Consider the following 27584-nt stretch of genomic DNA (forward strand, 5'->3'; position numbering starts at 1 on the left):
TACACTGTGGTCTGCAGATAGACAAAGAGGAGGAGGAGGCTCACCCAGCATGTGGTGGCAGTTCCTACTTAAAGCCAAAAGTAGGATGCACCCCCTCCATTTCACTGCATGGTAAGGACTGGGGAGCGTAACTTTCTAAGCTGTCCCTCTATGTGTTTACAGCCTCCCCCTCTGATCCTGGGACAGTTTATGAGAGGAAATATGTCTGAACGGGCTAAACGCAGAGTGGACTGTAAGAGGTCCCTACGCAGAGAGAAACCTGTTTTTCTCAACCTTGATTGGCGCACCAGGGCGTGTGGGAGGGAGAAGGTCAATGATCGGATGTTGTGATTGGTGGGTTACCTTTGTAGGAGGAAGTGGGTATTAAAAGTACCCAAACCTCAGAGCCTGGGGGTGGCAATTTCTGGCTGGCAGTAAAAACATCAACAACTCTTTGACGTAAACAATGAACCCACCGCAACATCTTAAATAGTCTCCACGGGGCCGGGGCAGATTAAAAAGACCTGCTAATGACAAAAAAAACACAGCCTGCTGTCAGGAACAAAGACAATTTAAATGTGTTTCATAATTCACCTACTGTTAGGTAGAAAACAGTGTAGGGTGTCCCAAATCTAAACTCAATGAACCCTCTCAGGTCATCAGGAGGGGGGCTGCTGACTGAACGTAAAAACCAAACAAGTAGACACAGTATTTACTTACAGTGCACCACAACGTTGGAACAAACTTCAAGAGGAAATTAGACGTACACCAACTCTGACCACCTTTATGCTCTGCATTACCTTCGACTGAACCTTAAATACTCATCGTCAGCCATCTTGCCCTTCTATCCTGTGTTCATGTCTCTGTTTTTAACTTTTTAAATTCTGTTTCTGTTCTTCTAATTTGCACTTTAATGTCTATATTTTGTTTTTCTTTCCATTTTAATGCATTATGTCAAGCACTTTAAGTTGCCTAGCAGCAAATAACTTTTTGCTATGGAAAGATATGTTGGAGTAATGACATTCCCGTGAGCAGAATGAAGTCATGCTCCTCTATAGCCACTGTAATCCGAGCTCTGACGCTACTGTTGCTAGCACTATTAGCATTGTTAGCACTGCTGATAGAGCCATCCAGACCCACGGTGGCAGGCTTGTGTCGTCCAAGGCGATGGAGGGTTACAGCAGACTGTGCTAGAAACAAAGGGGTAGTACCAGGTGCTCTTTGGGTGCACATGGCCGGACAGGCTTTATGGGTACACCTGCAGATTTATCCTATTACACTGTCCTCGTTCCTCATATCTTTATTTTATGTCTAAATATATTCCCGCCCAGGGCCGACTACGGATGCCTCTGTGAAATGCATCATCATCTCCATGTTCTATGTCAGTGCACGAGGACTGAGCCTTATGGCAAGTGCAGACCAGATCTTACTGCATGTGTGTTGGTTGCCAATGATATGACATGATAATGACGCCATGACTTCTCTTTTTAGCTACCTTGGTGCTGTTGAAGATGCATAACGACAACCCTCTCGTTCTCCCCATAGTGTCTCCCCAGTGACTGTGAGCTAACCTCCATAACACTGCCACCTCTGTTCCACCTCTTCGGAACAGCAACACAATACAAAATTGTCCAGATGTACTACAAGTGATTCAGGGAGCCTATCGAGCCCTGATCGCGCCTAAGGCTTGCTGTTGCTCTGAAAATAAGTTGGAGGTGTGCAAGGCCTTGTAAAAATAGAGCCAGGGTGAGTGGTTTTTCAAACAAGAGACATGTCACGTAGCTTTTTTTGCGGACACACAGCAGGTTAAGACATCTTCATTGGGACAAACTAAAACAACACCTCTTCCCAACTTGTTCCCTCATTTGCATCCACTTAGGAAGAGTTGTTAGCGCTGTTAGCACGGCTGCTAATGCCAACCAGACCCATGGCAGCCAGACTGTGATGCCGGTCTATCATTTATATATGCAGAGGTTGCCTTGGTGACCCACATTAACACTGTTAGCTCTGTGAGCACTGTTGCCATTGTCGGCACTGCACTGCTGTCTGCCACCAGTTTGACTCAACATATGTCAGACTATAAAAATTTGTGTATCCCCTCCAAAATATAATAGGGTCTTTTTTGGCCCATGCTTCCAACAAGCTTCCCAAAAATTGGGCCGGTAATATTTCTGTAATCCCGCTGACAAACAAACAAACAAATGAATACAGCAGGCCAAATAATCACCTTCTTGGTGGACGTAATTAATGAAAATGAGAGCAAATCTTATGTATGATGTTTACGTTCTTCTTGATAAATTAATAACCCCACAACCTAATGAGAGTTGGACATAACAATCAGCTTGTTTAATGCTTAGGTTCAATTTTTTTTACATTTAGGGGATGTTAACAAGCTTCTGCAACCTACATCTACCCATAGCCCACATATTGGGGTGCATCTTGTGAGCACCATTATTCCACAGTCTTAAACCTAATTCAGCAAATGGAGCTCTGAACCCTGCTACATACCAAACAGGAAACAAAAAATGAGCCCAGAAAGTGCGATCGATGTTAGCATTCTGAACAAACAACAAGTAAAAGCTTAAGAACAAAAAAAATAAATAAATAAATTACACAGCTGAGACAGTTCAGTTTTGACCAATGGTGAGGATAAGACACTGTCAAATGCAAATCCGTGGAAAACCTTGAAAAATTATAACTTCCGCCAACAGGAGATTATGCCCATTCATCAAATATGAAGAGCCAAACCAGTGAGCCAAAAGCCATTTCTTCACAAGAGGCAAATGTGTGCTGCTGACAAAAAAAAAAAGAAGAAGAAGAAGCAACGTGTCGAAGGGACCATGGGAATTTTGTGCCCGTCTGCTTGTGGATTCTTTTTGCCACCAAGGCCACAGTCTCAACAACATAGCTGTGGCCACACAGCAACCTCAGACAGACAAAGAGACAGACAGACAGACTGAGGGACAGAAACAAATAAAGGCAGGCGGAGGTGGCAGCAGTAACAAGTAAAGATGCACAGACAGTGGCTGGTTCCCACCGTACTTGACCTCAGTCAGCTATTACTGCGCTGTCAAGTCCACGTCTTTTTTTATGTGCTCAGCCCTGTTTGTCAGAGTCACACACATTAAAGTGTCAAAAGTGGAAACCATGGCTAAAGAAAGAGCTGCTGACACAGAGAAAAAACATGTTTGGTAGCCCTTGGAATACTCAAAAAGGAAGCATGTTGTGTGTGTGTGTGTGTGCATGCCTAACCCGCCTGCCAACTTGTATGAAAGTGTGTACGTGTGTGAGTGTTTGTGCCCAGACCATGGCGTATTGCACAATCTGTTGTTGAACTAACATGGCCTCTGCTTTGGGAGGAAGGGGCCCTGAAACTGAGGCATGTGGTCAGCGAGAGGTAGGAGGGATGGAGAAATGGACACAGAGAGGAAGACAGACAGAAAACATGATGCAGCAGCGACATACAGCATCGCAACACACACACTTTGGCTCCAAAACACTTCTCATTGTCGACATAAACGTGATTGGTGATGCTTAACTCACGCCACGACCTATAACTCCTCACCCCCACACCTCCTTTTATCTCTTCGCCCCCCCTCCTCTTCCCTGCCTGAGCATGAGACAAAAATGCAGCAAGACATCAGGTGTTGCTATGGCAACAGAGGACAGCACAAGTGAGAATAATATGGACGGATGCCATAGTGAATGTAAACAACAAAACAGGAGATGATAAACGCTGGTGCATTCCAGATCAGCTACCTGACATCTTCAGCTCTGGAAAACCCCACCGTTCCCAGCTCCAGAGAGGTGAAGCAGCCTAAAGGATGGTCGTTGCCACGGTTACAAAGCAGGAAATGGGCAGGTATTGCTATCATTGTACTACCACTTTTCACCTTAATGTTTTTTCATCCTTAAACTGTTATTTTGAACTTCAACCTTTAATTTACTGATCGAAGAGATCCAGGCAGACCATGAGTAATTCATAAACGTTTCTGCTGTTTACCCCGAGAACAGAGCAGCCGGGCAGACGCTGTTGATCTAAATTCACCTCAGAAGTCATCCATTAAGTTAAGCACTGCCATACAGTCCAGCGTTTCATAGTTTTGAAGTCGACAATAGAAACATCTTAAACTCTTTATCAACTCTGGGCCGCAGCTGGACTCCAGGCGGTACGCTGGTGTGAGCCAAGTGGCAGTTATCAGAAACACGATTATTTTAGGGACACAAACCCAAGCATTGCACTTTCATGTAGCTGAATCCTACATTACCCACAATGCAACTATGAACTCATGAACTCAACATAAATGCCCATGTCTTTCAAACTTAATTCCTTAAGTTTTCAAAGCAGGCTTTTCTTAACAGTCTCTAAGACCAAGCTGAGAACCATGATGTTAATTTCCCAGACTTTAGAAATCTCCCTTAAAGGTCCAGTGTGTGGATAGAGCAGGCGGGCACAAAGGCTTCATCCTTGCTGCAGCGGCCTGGGTTCAATTCCAGCCTACAGCCCTTTGCTGCGTGTCACTCCCTCTCTCTCTTCCTCTTTCACGCGGCTTAACTGTCCTACTGTATCGATCAAAGGCAAAAACGCCCAAAAAACAATCTTTATATACACACTGCAATTCATTGCCTTTTTCAACTGTAAATTGTGTCCCAAAAGGAAAACGTAGTCAACATCTGTTTTATCTAATAAGATGAAGTTTTCAGTCTGTTCATCTCACTGCAGCCATTTTTTTGCAGCATAACGTATCTAGTGGACTGAAAGAACAACTGATTATATTATTCTAGTAGTCTACCAAAAGTTCAATTTGTATTATTACTAATATTATATAATGAAAAAATCAATACTTGGCACTGTGTGACGATACAATATTGTCACACAAAAACATTGTGATACTATGCTGTGTCGATTTTTTCCTCTACCCTTACTATACAGTGAATTTATGAGATAAGGACATACTAATACTGTTCAGCACATAGTTTGAGATGGACCTGTGAATAAATTACCAACAATTTCCACTTTGACAAAAGTATCAGCCGCAGTGATGGTAAAATAAAATAACTTCACCCAGTGGTGTAAAGAAGTTACAACGGGCCCTAGTGCACGCTATCGTGCATGTATTGTTCTGACACAAATAAGCCATATTTCCACCAAACACTTTTGGTATAGTACCTTTGGAACCAAAAATAATCCTTCAGACATGGTACCTAGACCCTACAGTTTCCACCACAAACAGTACTCTTAATTGCTCCATCCAGCACTCACTGTATTTCCTCCTTTAACAGTCTGCACTTTGTCGTCCACAGAACGAGGCTGCACACCGACATTTTCAGAACAAATAAAACAGGCTGCAGTGAGAGTCTCTCTCCATGGGATATTTAAAAATGGTGGGTTTGTGTATTTAGTCCTTATAAGGCAAGCTCATGGGTTTAGTGTTGCCGGAGCCCACAGGAACGATGCTCCGCAACACTTTTTTTTTTCTCCAAGTGAGGATTAGAATATACACAGTTCACATAATCTGGTTGAAATTAAACACTTGAAGATCCACTCATTATTAAAAGTGTCTGTCATATAAAAACTAAAGTGATGGTCAAAGTTGTAAGGTGTGCTGATGGATTCATGTTGTCAGCTCACGCATTGAGTAACATTACAAGTTAACATTCCACCTTAAAAGTCGCCGGCAGTTGGCAGTTTACTAATGAAACGCTCCACAGTATGAACAGTGGTTACATGAGCCTCAAAACCAGCCACAACTCAGCCCTGAGCAGAGTGACCGTCCTCTATTGACCAATCAACAGACTGCAGTGTTCACAGCTCCACCTTTTAGTACCAGATCTGTGTGCTAGGTACCCCAACAGAGGGGGGACCGAAAATGGGGACGGTACTGAATGGTTCCATTGGTACCATCCACAACTTTTCACAGTGGAAACAGAAAAAAAAACAGGACTATAGACACTTGAAATTGGATGACATCAAAATACATATTACCCAGAAATCACTGCTGCATATCTGACAAAAATGAAATTAATCGTATATGCACCCCAGGGGCCCCTGTGCAATTGCACTGTCTGCACTGTCTATATTTACGCCCCTGACTTCACCTTAAAACATCTGAACCTTGCAGCCACATGACTGTTCATGGGGCTGTTTGTCTTTTAGTGTAGTTAGCTGGCAGGGTGCAGTGAGTGGAATGATTCACTGACTTACATGCACTTCCCAAATTTACTTAAGCAACGACGGGCTACGGAAAATGTGAGATGCACGGTGACTGGATGACACTTGTTGAGCCTGACAATGACAGTCACTGTGCTCAACAGTCACTAACAGCTCATATATATTAGACAGACTGGTGTCCAGTGTGTGATAGCAGGCCACATTATTGGATGTTAATTGAGGAGTAGGGGGGTCATGCAGATGCAGGCCTGTAACACCGGAACTCTCGCTTTAAATAATTCGTGATCCCATCTTCTTGACGCCTGGGCAGAGGAAGGGATTGTGCAAGTTCACTTGGCAGGCAGTGTGCAGGCCGACATCTGGAGAGCATTACGTCTGCAGGAGACGTGAAGCCAGGCTCGGTGCACGGCTTGCCCCTGGATATCAAACTACGTGTCATTAACGCTGCTTTTTTTTGCCCTATTTCTTAACAGGTCGCAGGCGGCAGGTTACAGACCACAGAGATTTCACACGGGAATGCAGAGGAAGACGGAAAGATTACGCATCCTGATGTGAAGGAAAAATAACAACAGGAGCAGGAGGCCTGCAGTTACACTCTGTGGGTTAGTGTGAAGGTACAGTTGGCTCAGACAGGCCTGTGGGCCAAAGAGGCGTTTAAACACTACATGAATATGCCTTTGAGTGATATTTACAGACAATCTCCAGAGGTGGATTGGCACAGGAATGCAGCGGAGGTAGAAATTGTTGCACTGTACCCCCGGCGGCTTGCGTAACGTGAATAGGTGCGTTGAAACGTATCACAGAGATACACAGATAGGCGAAGAAAAAATGACTCTGAGCTGGTTTCTTACACTTAAAAGACGACTAACAACACAAAAGGGAAAGCCGGAGCTCGGAAAACATCTGCAGCTGCTCAGAAACCGTACCAAGTGTGTCCAGGCTGGAGCCATGCACAACACGGCGGGTCTCAGTGACTGTTAACACGGCTGAACCGTTTTATTTACCGCTGCCCTGTCGACAAGAAGCGTTTCACACACACACACACACACACACACACATACACATACACACACACACACACACCCGGGTCTTACCTGCAGTCGCTCCGACGCGGGTTGCCACATATTAGCAGAAGGGAAATGTTCTCCGTCTTGAAACTACAGCTTGTGCTCTTTTCGTAGTCCGGTTCACATCTGTTCGCTTTCACGGCTTGCCTCTCTGTCCTCCTTCAATCTGGACTGGTCGGAGATGAAGGATGTGTTGCTCCGCCTGGCTGTAGTTCACACAGCGGCCAGCAGGTGGAGGTACCTGCGCTGTGGCTGCCTGGCTCTCAGTGAGGCGTTCAGGTGCTCCAGGGAAACGAGGCGACAAACAGTGTGAAAGGGTGGTTTGTATGGAGGGATATTGGTGCCTCAATCCTCAGCGAGATTTTGAGCACAAGAAAATGGTATTTTGCAAACTCAAAATAATAATAAAAATAATAAGTTACATTTATATTGCACACTTGTAGCTATTTTGCACATTTCTTACAACCTCTACCTCACTTCTGAACGTGTTGTGTATATAGTTTGATCTTTTTACTCCTGCAATTTGATATTTTTTATTTTATTCCTGTATATTTCTTGTATATTTTAAATTTATTATTACTCATTTTTGTATATATTTTATATTTCTATATTCTAATGTCCAAATACTGTTTGATTACTTGCTGCTGTAACACAAGAATTTCCCAGTTTAGGATCAATAAAGTACTATATACCTACCTATCCATCTATCCATCTATCAATCTACCCATCTATCCACCTACATACCTACCTATCTATCCATATACCCATCCACCCCTCTACCTACCCATCTATCCATCCATCCATCTACCTATCTACCTGTCTGCCTACCCATCTATCATCCATCCATCCATCCACCTACCTACCTACCTACCTACCTACCTACCTACCCATCTATCCATCTACCCATCTATCCATCTACATACCTACATATCCATCTACCTATCCATCCACCCACCTACCCACCCACCTACCTACCTACCCATCTATCTATCCATCTATCCATCTACCCATCTATCCACCTACATACCTACATATCCATCTATCTATCCATCTATCCATCCATCTATCCATCTATCCATCTATCTATCTATCCTTCTACCTACCTATCCATCTATCCTTCTACCTACCTATCCACCTACCTACCTACCTACCTACCTACATCCTCCTGAGACCTGAACGTTTGTTTGGTATGCATTTCTTTAATCACACATTTTTATTGCAACATAACAAATAGCCAATACAACATTTCATAGTTCACATTGAGTATTTGTATCACCGCCCTCCTCCCTCCCTATCACCATCACCCCTCCCTTCCACCAGCCAACAGGCAAGAAATACCTGCACAGACAAAGCAGTACTTTTGAGACAAAAGGTCTTTCAATCCAGATATTTCAATCAGGAGAGACACATTTTTTTATGGTGAAAAGAATATTTATTAACATGAAAGAATGAAAAATGTGAAAAGTCTTTGGCGATTACACCCCGTAGAGATGGTATGATTTAAGGAGGGTGATGAATCCATAGTCGAATAGGGACATACCATACTGTGACTTTTTATATCCTCCTGAGACCTGAACTTTTGTTTGGTATGCATCTTTAATTTCTCCTAGCTATTTGGAATCAGTAGGAATATAAAATATGAGTTATGTGGTCAGACCTTTTAGTTTTGTTAAATCTCTGGCCTGCTGGAAATAAAAGCGTGAACCAGCTTTTCAGAGTCTGACTAAGACAAGGAGTGTCTAACTTTTGATATATTTCTGAGGTGATAAAAGGCAGTCTCAGAAATATTAGAAATGTGCTTCTGGAAGTTAAGATCACACCCAAGTTTTTGACATGTTCACATGGTTTTACAGACAGGGGAGTTAACAAAGATTGAATTTCTTTCCTCAAAGCCTTTGGTCCAACTAACAAGATCTCTGTTTTGTCATGATTAAGCTTTTAAAATTCTTCACCGACGCAAGCGATGCACTTCCTTTCATAGTCAACACATTGAGCGCAAGTGACGCAGGCGACACTTGAAATGCAATACATCGCTCGCGCAATAGGGGGTAGCAGAATCACCGGTACATTCCGGCTAGCTAGTACTGCTGTAGCTAGCTAGTACTGCTATTTACTAGTACAGGGCACTAGAACTGTCATAAATGTGGGTGTGCCCGTACGAGTTCGCAAAGTTTTTCCTCCTCCCCCGCCATATTTCATACCTGCTTCTTCTGTGAATAACACAAAGTGGTTAATTTCAAATACGTCGCATGCATTATCACCCCCGCTGGCAACGCATGGTATTACACGCATCGCTGCGTTGTGTATAAAAAAAAATGGACAACACATTTTGAGACGCAAGCACGCATCATGGCGGCCAATGCGTCTCGATGCGTCCCAATGCGTTCGCGTGTGCATGCCTTTGCGTTGAACATATGAAATGGCCCTCAGGAGGTTGACATCAGCATGTTTGTAGCTTGTTCCTCTTCTCCCCAAGTGACCAAAAAAATTAATAGTGCTTTAAGTGCATCTGTGAAATCCATCCATCCATTTTCAACCGCTTATCCAAAGCTGGGTCAGGGGCCAGCAGGCCGAGCAAAGTATTCCAGATGCCCCTCTCCCCAGCAATGCTTTCCATCCAGCTCCTCCTGGGGGATCCTGAGGCGTTCCCAGGCCAGTCAAGATATGTAATCCCCCAGCTTGTTCTGGGTCTGCCCTGGGTCTGCCCTGGGGCGTCCTACCAGTGGGACGTGCTGGAAGACCTCTAAATGAAGGCGCCCAGGAGGCATCCTGATGATGAGCCCATCGTGACATATTCTGTGTCATATTTATCACTTTAAAAGGTGTATTACTGTGTGTAGAAATTGTCAGTTTCTGTTTGTAAACAGTATCGCCAGTGAAAGTGAAAGTGAAGGCCAACCCCAGATTCACTGTCATTTTGGAAAAAGCTTTGTCTGCTTGGTGTTTTGCCAAGAAAATGAGAGAATACAGGCAGACGACAAAGTCTCTGCAGAAAAATACACCACCACACACTTCTATTGGGGTCATAAGTGATGACTGAGAGAGATTCATTTTTCTATGAGTCTATACCTTTATTTATTTTAGGGTAAATACCGCCTGGTATACCTTTAAGAAAAACACTTCTTTGGTAATGCCATGGCAGAAAATTAGCTGCTAAAACAACGGAGTAGCTAAACATCAAAACATACACCAGTACCCATATTCATTAAATGTAAAATCCACATTAAAGACTTTATGATTTTTTTTTCATCTGGACGACAAAATGCACCCATAATGATCCTTAGCACGATTATAAAGAGGACTTCAAGGCCTCAGAAGATTAGTCATGCAAACCAGCGCAACCAGCCAGAGCAGGAATGCAGTTAAAATGGAAATAATCACATAAAAATCTAACATAAACGGCATGGCATTATTTCAGTGGCTAGTGGCAATAAAAACGTGGTTAGTTTAAATATTCCATTCTCATAATTTTCAAAAAGGCAGCTAAGGACAAAGTCTTTGCTGGATTGCCACAGTCATGCCCACACATTTTGATCTCCTTAAGCTTCTCGAAAACACGTTGCACCAGAAACATTAAGTGCGCCTGTTTTGAGCTGAAATTGATTTGTATGACCTTGTTATTCTAAAAGTGCAGTCTGGGAACGCACTGAAGTATCATTCATTATTTTGTGGAAAATGTTTAATGAATTAATATTTCTGCTGCCAAAATGTTGCAGGCTACAAATGTTAAGTATTGGATAATGAGTGTGTATTTTCTGAAAAGAGATACTGTTTGTAATGAAACCACAACCCAAGAGTGAGAGTTCATCAAGGTGGAGGCCTTGAAAGAGACTGAGAATCTCTAACAGACGATGTGTTTTGGGAACTGTGTCAAGTCAAACAGGGAATATTGACCCTCCAGGGGAAACAGAGGGCAGAGGTCACGCACAAGGCCTCCAAAGCAAACCAAAGGCAAAGGTGAGAGCCATCAATAACATCTGGTGCTCCTACGATGTGTGTATGTGCAGATTGCGCACACACATAATATATGTAGGTGTGCTGAACGACATGACTCCGCAGTCTCAGTCTGTATTTAGAGATGTTTACATGGGGAACATCTGGATAAAGCCTGAGGTCACTGAGGGTGTTCGCATTACAAACACTCCATAAAAGGGCTTTCCCACGGCGGACGGTCCAGTCTGGTGGGTATGACCTTGGGACACAAAAACAGACTCTGCAGAGGTTTTTTTCTGTTTTGTGTTCACATTATAAAAATAGGAGCAATGCTTTCAAGACAGTTTAATCATTTCAGCCCAAAACGTATTGTGTCAGTTAATCAAATCTGAGTTCAGGGAAGATTCTACTTTATTTTAGTGATTCATGTACAAGAGGCTCCGGCAGTTCGCCCAGATACACGTTGTTTTGCACAAGTCCTTGTTTCCCGAGCCTGGTCTCACTCCGAGGTCGTCGAAATCTGGCTCTTGGGCAGTGACTTGCGGCGTCAGAAAGCAATGAAAAAAGGCGTCCTTTAGTTTCAGCATGATTCACAGCCAGTTACCGTTAAAGTTTAACATCCCCCAGCGGTATCAGGGGGAAATGCAGCGGGACAAGGACGAAAGTTAAGGTGGTCAAAGTCTGATTGGCGTGGGCGGGTCCAACACTCACTGACTTTCACCCGAGAGAGTGGTGTTTGTGTCCCGTAACATTCTAAAGTCAAACCCTGTTCTTCTTCCTAAAGCCAACCACGTGCGTTTGTTGTTGAAGGAAGAAAAACGTCAATTTGTGGTGTTGTACCGATGTAGTGCGTTTATTTTGAAAGAGACTGTAAACATTAAACTTCCTGTTAAAATGGAAGTGTATCTTGAAAGAAGAGAACTTGACACGTGTTCCAGTTATTCATTTCCATATGATATTCTGTGAAAGCCACAGGGAGCCACTGGAGAGGAGTTGAAGTGCTGCATGCAGCTAAGGAGCCGCAGGCTGCCCTCCCCTGCTTTAAGGTAACTACTCATTTAAATTCATGCAACTATTGTACACATTTCCACAATAAAATAAATAATAGTGATTTAAATCATCTCATATTGTACTCTTATTTATCGTTTAAAACTGGTGTTAGAATTTTAACTGGTAAAATTAGGGCTGGGTGTCAAATTATACATTTTTGGTGCCGACTGAAATGTGTCCATAGCCAGCCATGTATTGGATTAAATTTAAATTGGACATTTTAGGCCATTTGTATGTGGTACATTTGAAAAGGTTGGCTTCTTTTCTTACATGAAAAAAGTGTTGTTGTTTCTGTATGTGCTGAAACCCATCTGTTGCGTTGGCACTAGTATTTAAAGCTTTCAAATTACATCCCCAAATGATGCATGCATAAAAACAAACAACCAAAAGAACCGGCCCTGGTGTATTGGATGCTTTGTTGACCCGGACTAAGGCCTAGTTTAGAGGTAGGCAACCTGCAGCTCTGTAGCCCCTCTCCAGTAGCACCCTGTATTTTTAACATTTTAATTTTCAGTTACGTGATGGCTGTGCCCACAGCCACACAAAAGGCTGAATGATTCACATACTCACCCACACCAGTGCCACATGTACCTTCACTTTGCAGTCACTTAAAATACTGTTTGTATACTGTACTAAACTGTTGAAAGTTTTTTAGGACTTTGACAACAGTTTTCTAGATGAAGCGCACATTTAGTTTACATTGTTTTGCTGTTTGCTTTTGTAAGTTATTAATTCATTTCTGTTTGTCTTTGAGTTACCTGAAGTCACCTCCTGGTTGAAGATGGGCAAAAGATGGGGCAGAGGGCGGAGCCTGATTTTATGCAGAAGGCCATCCTATGGACCAAACCAAAAGCTGTGACATCATGGGGTGATTAGCAGTTTCTTTGTGTTAGTTTTACTTATTGCCTATGTAAGTTCTCTCCTCTGTGTTTAATTTGGTCTGATCAGCCAACATATGTTGCCCCAGTGTGTCTTTCTGTTAGATCTGTTTGTGAATGTCTAGTTTTGTTAACCTGAGTTTTCAGTAGAGATTTGTTTTGTTGACCTCTCTTGATTCTGTAATCTTTAGTCATTTGCTTTATAAAACATTTTTTTTTTGGGGGGGGTAGACATTTTTTGAGCTATAAACCTGTGTTCTTTGTGCTTTGACTGCTTGGTTCATGACAAGTTATCATTTTTGCAAATGTAAAGTGGCTCTTAAAATTAATTTTCTCGTTGTATAAATGCCTATACACCGGATAAAAATATGTTTAAACATTTCGTCACTAGAAATGTGCCATATGTCTACAGTCTCCTATTAATTGTGCTGTACCTCAGTGGCTGTGGCTGGTGTTAAGTCTCTCTAGCTGGACTAGTTATGGATTTCAAGTCCAAAAAAGTAAAAGTCTGGGAGTAAAAAGAGAATTTTACAGTGTGGGGACAGATTTGTTTGCTTTTACCAACAATGCTGCAGCGTTTAAGTACCTAATGGTCATAAACAGCAGACTGCAGAGTAGCCACCTTGTGGTTAAACACATTAATGAATGCTTATTTAGACCCATTAGTGATGTGGATAGGCTAATTTAGACTTAATAGCTGTAGACCTAATAGACTTAATATGTTTTTCAGCTCCAGATTTATTTACTTATTTATTTTTTGGGCCAAATATGGCTCTTTTGAACATTAAGGTTGCCAGCTGAGAATTCTACATACATGAGTGAAAATAAATCACAGCAACATCTAAGGTCATAAAAAGCAGTCACCACCACCTGCTGTTGTCGCCGCAGAAAACAACAACACCACACTCAGCCAGAATTCACACGAGACACCAGACGAGCGCTGCAGATTATGTTCACTTGAATCTTTATTGTTTACATCATTCAACATAGATAATAGGTAATCATGTGGTCGCTGTGTTTCAAATGAGAGAAAAGAAATCAGAGGATTAGCTGAGCCTATTGGTAAAACATTGCTTGACCTTGAGAGGAACAACACAGCTGCACGGACAGAGAGTTTTCCACTGGCAGGACACAGAAGCACATATATTCTGGAGTAGATATCGTCCCTCTCAGTCTCCTCTTCTTCCCCCCCCCCTCCTCCCCCCTCTTTCTCACCTTAAAGCCAGCAAAGAAACTCTCATCCAGAAACTATTCAACACTGTCAATACTAGAGGTGAATTTGTACACTGGCATAAACAGGTACACTGAGTTAAACCAACTATGTTTCTGTGAATTGAGAAATATACCTACCTATTATCCTAAATATCACTGAAATACATACAGTAGGATGGTAGGGTCACAGTACTCCAGTAAACCCACTTTCTTTACTAATCATACACCATTGAGAAACTTGCATGTAAAGAACAGGACAATATGTATTTTTAAAAAGAAAACTCTGTGACTAGTATTTTATACATGTGTGTATTTGATCTACTAACCATAAATTACCCAAAGGAAATATTTGGCACAATCCTGACAGAGAGAAATACAACTGCAATGAAAAAAACAACAACCAAGTACAAAGGATTTTAAAATAATGCAAAGAGAACATCTAATCTAACCATGCACGAAGTAAGGCAACCTACTGCAGATTTTTTTTAGATATAGAAAAAGATACAGTGTATGCACCGAGAGGAGTGCACCTATTTCTACCACACCTGTAAGGACTGCTGTCAGCCCTGTCTGCTGAGTTTACAAATTTAGGCTCATGGGTTGCTGGCCCTGCCGACAGACAGACAGTCTGGTGCAGACTAAAGTCATCACTCTTGTACAGCAGAGGTTACTGGCAACGTTGCCCGTCGGCAATAACTTAATGCAAAGTATGCTCTTATGCTACAATAAAGCCTTATCATTGACTTTGACAGGAAAATAGATGTATCAAATTCCCGATTTGTTCTTTTATAACTACTGAGTATGTTTTGGATTTTTTTTCTCCGCTTTACATTCAATTTTGTTTTGCTGTTATTTTTTTTTCTTAAGAAATACTTCAAGATTTATACTGACTTTCTGTATATATATGTGTGTACGTGTGTGTATGTGTGTGTGTGTTTGCATGTGTAGATGTGTAGTGTACAGCTCGTGATGGTTGTGTTTTACAAATCCTTCGTCTTGATGAGGGTAACCAAAGGCTTGTCGTCTGGACTGTAGTCTTCGTAGGCGATGGGAGTGGCATCGTACATGGCAGGCCTGGACTTCTTGCCAAATCTAATAAGAACGCATAAAGACAAACAGTTCATCAATATGACATCATCAATACAGTTTAGTGATATGGTGACAAATGAAGAGCAAACATTAACTTTTGTTAAAGGGCACTGCAGCGAACAACGCCACTCCCAACCCCCAGGCTTTGGGCCAGTGGGCTGACTTTCATCTGGCTCCTCTCCTGAGATCAGTCTGGTATGGTTGAACCTACTGGGGGCCACAGACCCCCCCAAGCATAGCTCCCAGGGTCTAAAGCCCAGTTCAGACCAAAGATTCGGGACGAGACTACAACTACTTGCAAAGCACCGTTCTGCAACGTTCTGGCGGTTCACACCAATGCAACTAGATGAGATGTTGTATCATCTCTATGCAACAGCTCTGTACATCTGTTCTGATTTCCAGCTTTTTTGGCTTATTTTGTGGCTGAATATAATTTGTAGCTTCGTAAAATATGAATGAGGATAGTGATAGTGAGATACTGGCTATAGCTGCATTTGTAGTAGTGATGAAACGGCGAAGAACATAAAGAAAACAAGCATCAGATGGACTGTACTGATAATGAATATGCCACAATAATATAAGTTAGCAGTGCCAATGAGTTAGTCAAAAAGAATGTGTGGGTGGGGGGCTTTGAAGCCAATTTTCGTACTGGCCAAACAGTGGTACTGCAGTTTCCGGGTCTGTCAAATGATGCCATTGAGCTCAAAAAGACTTCCTCCTATAGACTTACATTGGGGGAAAAGATGTCTATAAATCAGTAGAGAAATTTTTGAAGCCTCACAACCTCCGAGAAATGACTTGTTCTACAATCAAGAATTAATCCATTCAGCCTGATAACATTACAAGAGACGCAAGATTAAATTATTTAAAGTTAGCAGAGTGCTAAACCAGAAGTCAGCTGCTGGGCTGACAGAGGGCCCAATGATGCGGAAGCAGCACCGATCATCCCGTTAATTTCACACTGTGGACACAGAGCAATTTTGACTTCATGCAACTGCACCGAGCTTTCATAGGAATGAACGGAGTCCCGCTGCCAATGCTGTATCCAGGTGTCTTAATACATCCATGGTCCAGAGCAACAGAACTGTTTTCAGAGGCGTAGCAGTGCTCCACATGACTCGTAAACTGACTTGAGCTTGACACTTTATTCTGACTATGGAAACAGCCATTGACTTCCTCACTTGTTTTGGCGTTATCACATGGTCCACGAGCTCCGGAAAAAAAGAATAAGTAGAGCTTAATTTAAGATTGTGAGTAGCAAACTGACCCTAACCCACCGCAACACTTCTGTAACTTCCTGTTAGACTTCAGTCAATACATACAGATCCTGTGACTTACCTGGCATGACGGATGGAGGCGATGGCGTTGCTGAACTCGCTATCGATGCTGCGGCAGTTGTAGAACTCCTGGTATGCGTGGCGTGATGAGCCCTGGTACTCGATGCGGCTGATGCGGCAGATGCCCACGATGAGAATGATGAGCATGAGGACAAAGGCCACGCACAGCGCTCCGATGATGATGTAGAGGGAGTGGCGGGGCATGTTGGTCAGGGTGACCTCAGTGTGTGCTGGCTTCCACTGCAGGTCTGAGAGACACACACACACACACACACACACACACACACACACACACACACACACACACAGAGGCATGTAGCTTTCCTCATGTCAGATTTCAGATTAATAGCTGAACTGGAGTTTTCTGGCAGGCTGACTTACAGATCTCACAGCTGGGCCCCACCCACCCAGGATGACAGTGACAGGTGAAGCCATTTGACTGGTCAACGCAGGTGCCTCCATGGTGACAGGGGTTGCACTCGCACTCGTTGATGTCAACCTCACACTTTTCCCCTGAGTGGACAGATAAGGTTGCGTTCAGTGACAAGTAGAGCAAAAAAGCCAAGAGCAGAAACTGAGGCTCTCAGTAATCTGACTCCTGACGCAGTTTTTTTTAAAACCACAGGAACAATTTAGGGCTCAACAGCAAAATGCAGATCTTATGTTACTCTACATTTAAGGGACAGTTCACCCCACAATCAAACTTCTCCTCTTACCTGTAGTGCTATTTATCAATCTAGATTATTTTGGTGTGGGTTGCCATTAATGTTCACATCTCGCGCTGTCTCGAGCATTAGTCTCTCATCCATTAGTAGATCCTCGCATCCTTTTGCACAGTGATACGGTTGGTGGGTTTAGTTCGGTAGTTCATGGACAAGAGACTCATGCTTGTGACAGCGTGAGATGTAAACATTAACAGTGTCCTCCTCGGCTGAGCTGTAACGTTAGCTAGTTCAGTGGTGCTAGGGGAGCTAGGAGAACATGCACACTTCTTTTTGCGCAGCGATAGCGTTCGTGGGTGTAGTTTGTTAGAAAGAAAATAGTTCCTACATGAAACTGCTCACAACAACGTCTGTGGATTATCCTGAGTAAGCGGGTCATGGTTTATACTAATAGGCACTTAGTCTACTGCTGCTCATCATGGTGTCAGTGCTCACCCAGGTATCCAGGTGGGCAGACACAGGAAACGTTGAGTCCTGAACTCTCACAGTGGCCTCCGTTCTGGCAGTGCATCTTCAGACATGGATCCTTGTAGATTTCACAGTGTCTGCCTGCACACACACACACACACACACACACGCACACAAAGCATGTCATATGTTATCTAACACACTATAGTCTCTATAGAAGTAAAGCTATGAACACACACATACCTTCAAACTGTGGTGTGCAGACACACTCATAGGCGTTGATAAGGTCCCTACAGGTGGCGTAGTTCTGGCAGGGGGCGGACAGACATTCGTTGTACTCCTCCTCACAGTACAAGCCATGGTAGCCTTAATGGGACACAAACATGTCTTTATGTTATAGTTACAGAATTAAACATGTCATTTTGCTGCATCGCTGATGCACCCAATGTTTTTTTTAACCTTTGAATGACTTACACTAACTGCTGATGACAGTCAGAGAGCATTTTCAGCAAAAACCCTCTTCTAGATAAATAAATATACTGACCCTCAGCCTAATTCTCAAATCTGTATATGGTGTGCCATTTGGCGGTGCTGTGGGACTTGTATGTCTGTAAAACAACCACAACCATGGACTTAAATCATCATGAAAATTAAGATTAGTTAAAACTTTCTCTTTTCTTTTTGTGCAAGTCCATGTGTGGCCTTATTTAGTGTGTATTTGTTTCATTGTGGAGCTCCTACATGCATTTTTGATGTACTTCTTCACGACTCACCCTGAAAAACTCAGACAAAAATGCACAATGGCTGACATTGCAACAACACATCTTTTAGTCTGCCTAGCTGCAAATACAACACCAGTTAACTAGAGATATCCATTAATTATTCACTGACAAGTATGTGTAAATATATGTTGTGAGCCCAGTGTTTTGCAATTGAGTTTTAATGGCATTGGGCAGAAGGTCAACTGACATGCAGTGCACTGTCTTTTCCATAGGATGGCAGCTGTGTACTGAGGCAGAATGAGCCTGCAACATCTGACAACAGACGATCAATTATTTTCCTGTTTCTGCAACAATATTTAGAAGCTAAAACAAAAAACTGGAAGCGTGATGTAAACATTGTGACTGCTGCAGTTTCTGGGCTGGTTAATGTAAATCCTTACTATCTGTCCTGTGTGGGGGGGCATGACACTGAAGCCTTTATTTCAAACACTATACATGCAGTGTATCTGAGTCCTGATGGACTGTGTAAAGCACACTCTGGGCTTTCTAGTGATGTAACACACATGGGGGTGTGAACAACATAACGTATCTTCTGTCTTTTCAAAATGGGGGCAATTGCAGCAAACACATTTTATGTGTTATGCTGATCAAATTTACAAAGATATATTGTTTCTGTTCTTTATAAGGATGTTGTATTGTATTTATAAGAGTCACAAGTGTATGTTTTTTTTTTTTTTTTTAAACATATTTTAATAACGTTTTAGGAGTTTTTCCAACAATGAACCCGCATCCGCCCCCTCCCATCCCCCTCATCCGAGGTTAAGAAATGGCGATAAGAGCAGCAACATATCAGTTAACAATAAGATTAATGACTGAGGTACATTAATGTAAAGCAAAGGGGAGTGAAAATACATTTATAAAAAAAATAAAATAAACAATAAAATAAAATAAAATAAAATAAAATAAAATAAAATTAAATTAAATTAAATTAAATTAAATTAAATTAAATTAAAATACAACAAAATAATACCAATTAAATTAAATTAAATTAAAATAATACCAAAAATATAATAATTAAATATATATATATTAAGAGAGGGGAACATTTACGTGTATGTTAATTTTAAGCTTTTCAAAAATACACATTTTAACCCATGTCACTAGTGGGTGACAGTGGGACACATTTTCACCCAATTTCCAAACTTCAGGAAGTTCTGAGTGAGGCAGGAAAGATTTTGTTGAAAATTAGAGATAGAGTCACACACAGATTATTTGTCTTGTAAACACACTCTGTGTTTGACCAGTTAAAAGCAAACGCAATAATTACAATATTAGATTTCTTAAAAGTAAATTTAATTACATGTTTGACTGTAATGTAATGTACTATTTGTGGAAAAGTCTGACCCGATGTCCGCTGCAAGGTACTATTCAATTTAATTCAATTTTACTTAAAAAGCCCAATATCACGGGGCGTCGGTAGCGTAGTGTATAGTGCCGGCGCCCCATGTACAGAGGTGATGCCTCGCTGCAGCGGTCGCAGGTTTGACTCCGGCTTGCGACCATCTCTGCATGTCACCCCCCGCTCTCTCTCTCTCTCTCACCCCCTTTCACTCTGTCCTATACAATAAGGGCAAAAAGCCCAAAAAATAATCTTTAATTAAAAAAAAGCCCAATATCACAAATCACAATTTGCCTCAGAGGGCTTTACAGCATACGGCATCCCTCTGTCCTCGGACCCTCGCAGTGGATGAGGAGTATCTAAATCTTCAGTAATTAGGCTGACAGACAGTTGTGACATATGTAAATGCCCTGATCATTTGATGTACCTTCATATACCTGCTCACACACACAGCTGCACTTCAGAGAAATGCTCCACCCTCACCAAAATCACCAGAAGACCAGCATCTCTTGAGTCCTCCACTACATGACTACTGTAGCAATCTGTTTTCATTAGCTCCGCTCTTTCTTTCACTACATTTCTCAATTGGGTCCCAGTGCTGACAAAGTTTCAACAAACCCTCCCTGGGCCTTGGCTAACGTGTGTTTGGAAAAAAGGAGAGAGGGGGAATTAATGAGGAGCCCAGTTAGAGCCTCTGGGGTCCTCTCTGTGAAATGCCAGTGAAATGTCAAGTGTCTTTCCAAGACTCTGTCTGCTTTCTGTAGGCTGGCTGGTGCGCTGGCAGCTTCTCATGTGAGCTGGATTACAGGAATCTGGAGGACGGATCCTTCTACATATCAGCTCCCCAGCAGCCTTCTTTCACACAGCCAGCAGGCATTTACACTACACACACACACACGCATTAACACTTGGGCACACAAACTACTGTATTTATGTGGGAGCACACACACACACACACACACACACACACCAACTGGCATCCTGATGAGGTGGAGAAAAGGTCAGTATTGGTCCAAAACATTGTGTGTGTGTGTGTCTGCAATGTTAATTACAAATCACCAATTTCACCAATCCCATTAGACATGGCGGTCTGAGTGGAGACATTTGATTGGATGGCAGCATCTGCTCAACCAGCATAGTCACAGACACAGACATAGACACAGACAATTGATAGGGAGCCCCCCCTCTTTATACACACACACACACACACACACACACACACACACACACACACACACACATGTGCGCGCGCAACTGCTTCACCATGGCAACCAGACAACAGAGGATGAAAAGGGAATGAGGTGAGGTAAACGGCAGGAAGATAAAGACGAGGAAGGACAAAGGGACAAGCAGAGGAAGAAATAAAATATGAAAGAAATGCAAAGTAGAGAAAAATAAAGCTGTGCTGAAGAAAATTTAAGATATCTGAATAATTGGAAAGCCACGGACGACCGCTCTGCTCGCCAGGACACAGCCAGAGTGAAAGCATTTGAATAAACAAGAGCAACGTGACTTGTAGAGGGATTATCAATTCAAGCAATAACTCTTAGAGTTCACATATTTAGGAAACTGTTTCTCGGGTTTGACAAAGAGCTAGTAAAAAGCTCATGCATCATTCAAAATCCAAATCAATGAGCGAAAGAACTGCTGTGTGGCAATTCGTCTGGGTCCTGCAGAGACCTGTCTGCACAATAAATTTACTCTTGGGTACTAATAAAGAAACCTTGAACCGTGAGACTAAGCTATCAATATATGTAATCATCCTGGTTTAAGTCATACCTATGAGTCATAATCAAAGCCATACATACAACAAAAGAAGCCACTGTATAGGCTTCTGATGCAAGAGAGTGAATGGGAGGATCAGGTAGGAGATCCAGATGGTGATTGGATTATACATTCAACTGACAGACGGTATAAACAGAGAGCAGTCGGGGCAAAGTGTCAAATTATGTTTATGGGCTGCTGGGAAAGTCATCTATCTCACCACCCCAGCAAGGTAATTGCAAGACAATGGATAATGGTAAGTCATCATTCCACCCAATTGATTTCATCACAGAGGCATCGGTGCGAGCGCCACGATCGTCTCGTCTAAAAATATCTCATCATTCAGCCAGACGATATTTACTGCCACTCTGAGTCTGAGCCCATGCTAAAAGTCACCGTCTCTTTACTTATCATTAAGCTTGATGTGCTGGTTGTAAAGCCAGATTTAGAGTGGCGATGGATTCAGAATGAGATTCAGAGGGGACAGTATTTTATAGCTATGGATAGATATCTGAATGGGAGTATTGGGCCCAAAAGGTTTGAGGGCTCAGGGTTCCCAAAAGCAACAGCTTCTGCTCAAAGAGACTTATATTAACATTTTTTGGTTGAAAAGTCCAAGTGATGAGCCACAAAGTAAGGATCAGATTCTTTAATACTAAGTATCTTTTCAATACCAGGTCTGATGCATTTGTTTTTTTTCTGCTTGGTGGACATATAACCTGCACCACAGGTTTCTTTTGAAGGTTCTCTATAGGATGTTGTATAATATTTGTAGAAGTAGGTGTCAGGGTGGATCAATAGTGGTAGGAAGCTCTGGGAAAAATCTGACAGGCTCTTATCTCAGCATGAACAAAATATTTCAGCTCAGGAAGTCGTTTCAACCAACAGCACAAATTTATCCTGCCAAGAAACACAGGAAGAGAAAGATACAAAGCAACCCTGAGTGATGCAGAGGGGTAGCTGCTCTGACAGGCAGGTGAAGATCAGAATCAGAATCAGGTAAGTGAGACCTTCGCAGCACAAACACACACACATGAATGGATTAATGAATCAACACAGCTGCAAATAGGCAAAAAGAGACTCATGATGATTACAAAAAGGGGTTAAACAAACAAAGAGACAGAAAACAACTACAAAGAGATGAGAAAACAGCTGCAAAGAGGCACAAAGACACCCATGATGACTGTGAAAAAGGGGCTACACAAAGAGACACAAAAAGTCTATAAAGAGACACAAAACAACTAAAAAGAGATGCAAAACAGCTGCAAAAAGGCACAAAGAGACTCATGGTGACTACAGAGAGGGGCAAAACAAACACAGAAACACCAACAATGACTACAAAGAGATGTAACGCAACTGTAAAGAGACACAAAACAACTACAAAGAGATGCAAAAGGAGCAAAACAAACACAATGACACACAAAAAGACTACAAAGAGACAGAAAACAACTACAAAGAGATGAGAAAACAGCTGCGAAGAGGCACAAAGAGACCTGTGACGACTATGAAAAGAGGCAACACAAAGAGACACGAAAAGTCTATAAAGAGACACAAAACAACTAAAAAGAGATGCAAAACAGCTGCAAAAAGGCACAAAGAGACTCATGGTGACTATAAAAAGGGGCAAAGCAAACAAAGGGAGACAAAAAGACTACAAAGAGACACGAAAAGTCTATAAAGAGACACAAAACTACAAAGAGATGCAAAACAGCTGCAAAGAGGCAAAAGGAGAGCTGTAATGACTATGAAAAGGGGCAAAAAACCCAGCAAAAAGACAAAAAATGACTTCAAAGAGATTCAAAAGGACAACAAAAGGGGCAAAATAAACAAAGAGACACAAAATGATGCAAAGCAGCTGCAAAGAGACAAAGAGGCTCATGATAACTATGAAAAGGGGCAAACCAAATGCAAAGAGACAAAAATGATTACAAATACATGCAACGCAACTACAAAGAGACACAAAACAACTACAAAAGGTGCAAAACAAACACAAAGACACAAAAAGACTACAAAGAGATGAGGAAACAGCTGCAAAGCGGCACAAAGAGACTCATGATGACTATGAAAAGGGGCAAAACAAACGCCATGAGACAAAAAATGACTTCAAAGCAATGCAACTGTAAAGAGACACAAAACAACTACAAAGAGATTCAAAAGGACAACAAAAGGGGCAAAACAAACAAAGAGACACAAAATGATGCAAAGCAGCTGCAAAGAGACAAAGAGACTAATGATGACTTTGAAAAGGGGCAAAACAAACGCCATGAGACAAAAAATGACTACAAAGCAACGCAACTGTAAAGAGACACAAAACAACTACAAAGAGGCACAAAATGATCACAGATTCAAAACCACAGAAAGATGTGTAACAAAGAGATGCAAAAACAACAAACAGAGCAAGATTTAACTGTCTCTTAATCCACCCATGCACATACACTAACTGCATCTTTGATATAAGTTCAGACTCTATCTAACCAGTCCCATGGCACTTACTGTACATCATGTGACACTGAAATAGATACTTTTTAATATGTATAAAAATAACGGGGGGGTAAAATTGCTGTTATGGTCCATGGATTCATAGATTAATTTAAATTTGTATCACATCCTCTTTATATTACGTAGATACTGTTCAACAAATAATGAAATCGGGGTGAGCTGTCTCACCTCTAGCTGACTTTGGCTAAATTTGGCTCTTGATACCCACAGCGCTATGACATCAGCAGTCCGCAGCACCCTAAGTCCTCCACTAAGAGCAGCAGTCACTGAGTTGACTGACACTGCGGCTCACCTGGGACACACAGGCACCTGTAGCTGTTGCCCACGCTGCGACAGACCCCGTGGGCGCAGGGGTTTAGGGCACAGAAGTCCACCAGCTGGGCGCATGTAGGGCCGGTGAAGCCTGCTGTGCAGCTGCAGCCGAACCCCAGGGGGCCGGGGCCCTGGGCGTAGCATGTCCCGTTATTGTGACAGGGGCTGGAGGCGCACGGGTCCACCTTCTGCTCACATGTGGCACCCTGGTAGCCTGTTAGAGGGAGAGGCAGAGACAAGGGTGGTTAATAGTGTGGCAGAGAGGAAGATCTAATGGCAGAAATGATAGTACTCATATGTCTAGAAGAAAACACAACCCTTTGGAAAGCTGCCAGTGGTCGTAATATTATTTCTTAGCGGTCGTATCAAATAGAAAACATTAAACAACACGTACAGCACAACGCTGAGGTGCATTGCAGGCCTATTGCCAATTCTGCAGGCGAGTCAGATAAATCTCTTCTCAAGTTTCATCATTTTTAGGCTTCAAATGAACCAACTTGCAACAAGGCGTCCAGAGTGGCACAGCAGAGGTTGTGTTAATGCAAATCAGGTGGTGCAGTGTGATTTGTGACATCCATTTTGGCATGAAATTGCACCTACTCTCCTGCCCACTAAAACCACCCTTTAATGCAAATAAGTTCACAACCACAACACATACCACTAATGTGACCCACAGCTGCTTGTGGTATGTTTGAGAGTATTAATCTGTGCAACCATGTGAAGGCAGCAGGAATCATGTGGTTATTATCTCTGGCAGGCGTAAACCTGTGCATGTGTGTGAGAGTGTGTGTATCCATCTGTTCGCAGCTAATCTCACAAACTACTGGTCCAGTTAGCCTAATATTTTGTGTGCACATTTATGACTGCTCAAGGATCTCTCATGGCTGCGGTGATTCATATTTAGTTGAAAAACCTGTTTTCAGCTGACAACAACAAGACGTTCCATCTGTTGCATGCCACATTTTGGCCGTTCAGCATGTCTCAGAGCTGATTTCCATAGAAATGTTTGGTCTTATTTTGAACCAGAGCATCTGCAGATGAATTCCATACCCGATATGTTATGATTCACTAATGTTAGGCACGATACAAGATGGATAAATCCCCATTTTGGTTATCTCTACTGCCATCTTAACTGCAACTGTGGACAATTTCACCGGGTGCAGCTGTGTCATGCACTGGTCGCCATGTCTGTGACCTGGTTTTGCTTTGTCCGCCACACAGCATCATATCACACTGGGAGCATTTCAGGAGCAGAGCATTTTGCCTGCCTGATTTTGTAAAGTTGCTGACCTTGATATTTGTGCTTCTACCCTCGATAAAGTACGTAGGCAGTTAAATGGTTTGTTTTTGTCTGTTTTAATTGTGTTTATTGTTATTTCCTTCTTTGTTGTGCTGTAGCCTGCAGACAAAGTTAATACCACTGAAGTCCAGTTATGAATAAAATGGATCAAAGATTTGTGGCTGTGTCTAAGTTATTAAAAATACATTAATCCTCATAATTACATTGTATTTTTATTTCACACGCAATGCTTGTTATGAAGTGTGTATTTCTTGGATGCCTATAAAATGCGCTTTTTCTTTGTCTAGAGTTGCTGTGATCAGCTTTGATGGTCGCTTGGTCGCCTCGTGGAGATCTGCACTCTACTGAGTACACTTTTCTTGTTTCATCTGCAGCCTCTTAAGTCACTTCACTTAACTGACAAGCTGTGCACACATGCTTTATTCAGTGTGGGTGCCTTAATTAAATCTCATGAAACAGTACAAGGGTGAAAAAATATGTACACAAATTCCCTGCTTGCACAACTAGCACAGTAATTCATTCCACATGGATTCAAAGTTGTACAGCGCAGGCTATTAGAAGTGTAAGGAGCAACCACAGGATGACATTCAGTGTTTTTCTCAAAGCAAAAAAAACCCCAATTCTCTCTGAAAAACCAAAATAATATCTCATGTAATGTACACAGAGTAATTATACAATAAGTGCATTCAACAAGAGTGAACAAAACTATCCTGTGATTTTTTAGACCTTCAACCAAATGATCTTTTTTTCTACCTTCTGCTAGCCACTGTCATTTCACACACAGCCTGATTATGGTTTATCAAGGCCTTAAAGGAACAGTCAAGTCAACAGACATTTTGGGAACTACGCTTCCTCTTGTCGAGAGCTGAGAGAGATGAGAATATCATTACCACTCTGTCTGTAAGTTTAGTATCTAGAGCAAGCAGCAACCTACAGAGCTGAATTTAAGTCAGCAGAGAAGGGCCCAAAACTGCAGTTCATTGAATGGCCACTTGAGGCCGGCTCCAGAAACCAGTCAATCCCCACAAACCCTCATTTTAAAATTACAGCAGAAATAAACATGTTTACAGCCTGGTACAAAAAATGTTTTTGGTCTCTACAGCCAATTTCAACATTCATGATATTGTACGTTGGGTGAATTTTCATATATCCTACCTATTTACATTTTATTAAGTCTTACAGTTACGCATAATAAGGGGTGGCTGCTTTGGGGGACAGGCTGTCTGTCGATAGTGTTCTCGGTTTCTCAGTCAGATCCACCCTTCATTCCTCCACAGCTTCACCCTCTCACCCAAATTTGGTCACTTATGGCTCCAAAAAAAAACAAGATGGTGATGGCAGAAATGCCAAATTGAGGCTTCAGAATGGGAGTCCACAAACCAATGGGTGACATCACTGTTGCTATGTCCATCATTTGTACAGTCTATGATATAGAGCCAGAAGAGGCTTAGCTTAGCTTAGCTTAGCATAAAGATTGGGAGCTGGGGGAAACAGCAGGCTGCTCTCATAAACTGTCGTACATTTTCCGATGAGAAGTAATGCACCCAAATTCGTGCATATCCCACTTATTTAGAAAGACTGCAATCATGTGATGAATGCGCTGACGGAAGTAAACGAGGAAGTAGTCCCAAGTGGTTTTGTAAGGAGACAGATTGGGGTGTGGATGGGTCATAAAAAAATTCAAACTTTCCCCCAGGACTTCCACTGGAGGTGCGTGTTCGGAACTGTATGAATTCGAAGT

At 42.2% G+C, this 27584-nt stretch overlaps 2 protein-coding genes across 2 annotated transcripts in view; both read right to left on the reverse strand.

Moving 5' to 3' along the window:
- The window catches only part of pid1 (phosphotyrosine interaction domain containing 1), a 44381-nt gene extending 36981 nt beyond the window's left edge, over positions 1–7400 (reverse strand). The window contains exon 1 of the mRNA XM_050072509.1: positions 7246–7400. Within this exon, the coding sequence (XP_049928466.1) occupies positions 7246–7275 (30 nt within the window). The 5' untranslated portion in view covers positions 7276–7400. The remainder of the gene's footprint in view (positions 1–7245) is intronic.
- A 6630-nt stretch (positions 7401–14030) lies between these two features.
- dner (delta/notch-like EGF repeat containing) overlaps positions 14031–27584 on the reverse strand; it is a 100716-nt gene continuing 87162 nt past the window's right edge. The window contains exons 8-13 of the mRNA XM_050068042.1: positions 24524–24757; positions 18091–18213; positions 17875–17988; positions 17099–17230; positions 16719–16965; positions 14031–15383 (exon numbers count right to left, since the gene is read on the reverse strand). Coding sequence (XP_049923999.1) covers positions 15272–15383; positions 16719–16965; positions 17099–17230; positions 17875–17988; positions 18091–18213; positions 24524–24757 — 962 coding nt within the window. The 3' untranslated portion in view covers positions 14031–15271. The remainder of the gene's footprint in view (positions 15384–16718; positions 16966–17098; positions 17231–17874; positions 17989–18090; positions 18214–24523; positions 24758–27584) is intronic.

Source organism: Epinephelus moara, chromosome 2 (assembly GCF_006386435.1).
Source record: "Epinephelus moara isolate mb chromosome 2, YSFRI_EMoa_1.0, whole genome shotgun sequence".
Classification (NCBI taxonomy): domain Eukaryota; kingdom Metazoa; phylum Chordata; class Actinopteri; order Perciformes; family Serranidae; genus Epinephelus; species Epinephelus moara.